This window comes from Lactuca sativa, chromosome 4 (genome assembly GCF_002870075.4).
Source record: "Lactuca sativa cultivar Salinas chromosome 4, Lsat_Salinas_v11, whole genome shotgun sequence".
NCBI classification, from domain to species: domain Eukaryota; kingdom Viridiplantae; phylum Streptophyta; class Magnoliopsida; order Asterales; family Asteraceae; genus Lactuca; species Lactuca sativa.
This window is the reverse complement of record NC_056626.2, coordinates 364056043-364058459: the sequence shown is the minus strand read 5'-3', so window position 1 is coordinate 364058459 and position 2417 is coordinate 364056043. Positions and strand designations below refer to the sequence as shown.

The 2417-nt window shown below is 34.8% G+C and overlaps 1 protein-coding gene across 1 annotated transcript; it reads left to right on the top strand.

Annotated features, from left to right (window-relative positions):
* Positions 1–1428: 1428 nt before the first annotated feature.
* On the top strand, positions 1429–2139 carry LOC111896670 (uncharacterized). Its single transcript, XM_023892637.1, has 2 exons — positions 1429–1551; positions 1771–2139. Exons 1-2 carry the CDS (start codon positions 1429–1431, stop codon positions 2137–2139), a joined length of 492 nt encoding a protein of 163 aa, XP_023748405.1.
* The last annotated feature ends 278 nt before the right edge of the window (positions 2140–2417 follow it).

Here is a 2417-nt window from a genome sequence, read left to right as displayed (position 1 = left end):
AATTTAGCAATCCATTTGTAACAAAAAAAATAAATGCGCAAGTCACCTTCAAGGTATAAATCAAGTTTTAAATGTAAAAATTAAAAAAATAAATAAATAAATAACTAAACGTGTTACCGCATATACAATGAAAAGAGTTAACACCGATTACAAAAAATTCACTTGCAAATTATAAGCTCAACTATTTTAGAAACAAATTTCAAATAAAAACCGAAAACTGAATATCAAAGAAAATCTTGAGCCACTCAAAGTGTGGTTCTACTTTTATTACTATTATTTAACCTAATTGTAAAGCTTAGCATATTTAAAACATTAATTAAAAGTAAAAATGTATTCCCTTAACCATCAAATGATAAATGAACCCTTCTACGCCCCAAAGTGCCCAAAGAGCATGGGAAATTTATCTTTTCAGTTTGAAGCTCAACCCTCGTAGGGCCCGATTTTCAAAAAAGCTCATGGTTTTCAGCAAAGAAAGATATCTATTATATCGCAGTGCTGCATAAATTACTATTTTTAACCCCCGATTAATTCACGGTGAGTTTCAATATAGGGACAATTGTATGTTATGTGTTATACCTTAGGCCACGATATGTATGACATAAGCATCACTTGGGTACTGGTATGTAGCCTTTGGCCATGAAGTGTATGGCATGAGCATCACTTTGGCATAGCAAAATACAAAGACATGGTTGGAAGCCTGTGTATTCTAGTGAAATGATATTCTGAAATTATATTTTTATGCCACTTGGGCTGAAGTCTTATTGTCGTATATCAAGCGTTGGAAAATTTTTATGTCCCATTGATTACAAATCTTTGAATTTGATTATTAGTTGATATGGAAAGACTGTCATATGATACTCATTTGTCTATCTTGTTCCTTGTCCCTCTTTGCTTCTGTCATATTGATATGTATATGGCATAATGTCATATTGAAACTGTTATTGAACTCACTGAGCATTACCTGCTTATCCCTCTCAATGTTTAAACTATTGCAGATGATAAGCATCCAATATAGTTTTGTACTAGTAGAAGATGTAGAATAGAAAATGTTATAAATTTGTATTGTATTCTTGGGAAAGTATGTAATATATATAAAACATTATAAAAATCTTAATAGTCGGTTTGTATCCAGTCTATGTAAATAAACTATCAATGTAAAATATTATTTTATTTATATGCATGTAGCATGTTTTGGAGTAACAATATTGTGAAAGTATGAAAGTTTGGGTCTTTTAGAAATATGATGTTGTTTTAGAAAGAATGGAGTATATATGTCATTCAATCATGGTATAAGAGCTGTAGTTTAAGTGAACTAAATGCCACAGATTGGTTTTTAGACTTAAACTATTGAAAGTTCAATATATGAACCGATTCATTTTAATTATATGGATACAAACCTTCAGAAAGACTTAAGTAGAGTATTAGGTAATGATAAACCATAATATTCTAAAATACAATGTTACTGCATATTGCAGAGCAATGTCTGAACAGGTGAGTAGCCATATGCCTAAGGTGGGTGGAGGTCCTCAACCTGATGAAGTAAATACTCCAGTATGTCCTCCTGAGGAGCGACTATTAGGTAAACTTACTGGTATCATTGGGCAGACTCTTGAAGAACACAAGAAGGATAATGATAAAAGCAAAGAGAAAGCCACTGGAGAATCTTCAAAAGGAGAGGTGAAGCGTCCCTCATTCAAAGATTTCAAGAGTAGTGGTGCTGCGGAGTTTTCAGGTGCCATTAATCCTATTATTGTTCTTACCTGGATACAGAATACGAAAAAAGTATTTCGTATCTCTCATGTGATAAATGAAGACAAAGTTAATTATGCCTCCACAATGTTCACCGGAGAAGCATTGGTCTGGTGGGAAGCAACATTTGAAGCTCTTAAAGAATATGATCAGAAGAATTTGTCTTGGGGAATGTTCAAAGCTCGCTTACTAGAAAAGTATTGTCCTATAGATATGAGAAGAAGATTGGAGAAGGAGTTCCTTGAACTTAAGCAAGGAGGAATGATCGTGAATGAATACGAAACACAATTCAATCAAAAAGCACAGTTTGCTACAAAGTATATTCCAACTGGAGATGATAAAATTCAGTTATTCATGGAAGGATTACGATATGAATCCACGATTTCGTGAGTAATCGGGATGTTCTATCATTTGATAATGTAACATCCCGAAATAGCAAGAGTAGAGTTGAAGGGCCAAAAGTGTTAATTGGGAAAGAGTGACTCGGCGAGTCCATGGATGGACTCGGCGAGTAGAGTCGCGGCTTGACCGCGTGTTAAGTAGCGGACTCGGCGAGTCGATGAGATGACTCGGCGAGTAGGCGCTGGGTGGAGAAAACCCTAATTCTCGGGGTTGAGCCCTACATAAGGAACATTATGTTCCTTCCCCAGCCTCTTTACTTCCCTCTT

What these genes read in the sequence shown, in the direction of transcription:
- LOC111896670 (XM_023892637.1), top strand. Translation starts at nt 1,429, where the DNA reads ATGATAAACCATAATATTCTAAAATACAATGTTACTGCATATTGCAGA. An exon ending in CTGATGAAGTAAATACTCCA is followed by an intron (nt 1,552 to 1,770) that starts GTATGTCCTCCT and finishes ACCTGGATACAG; the next exon opens with AATACGAAAAAAGTATTTCG.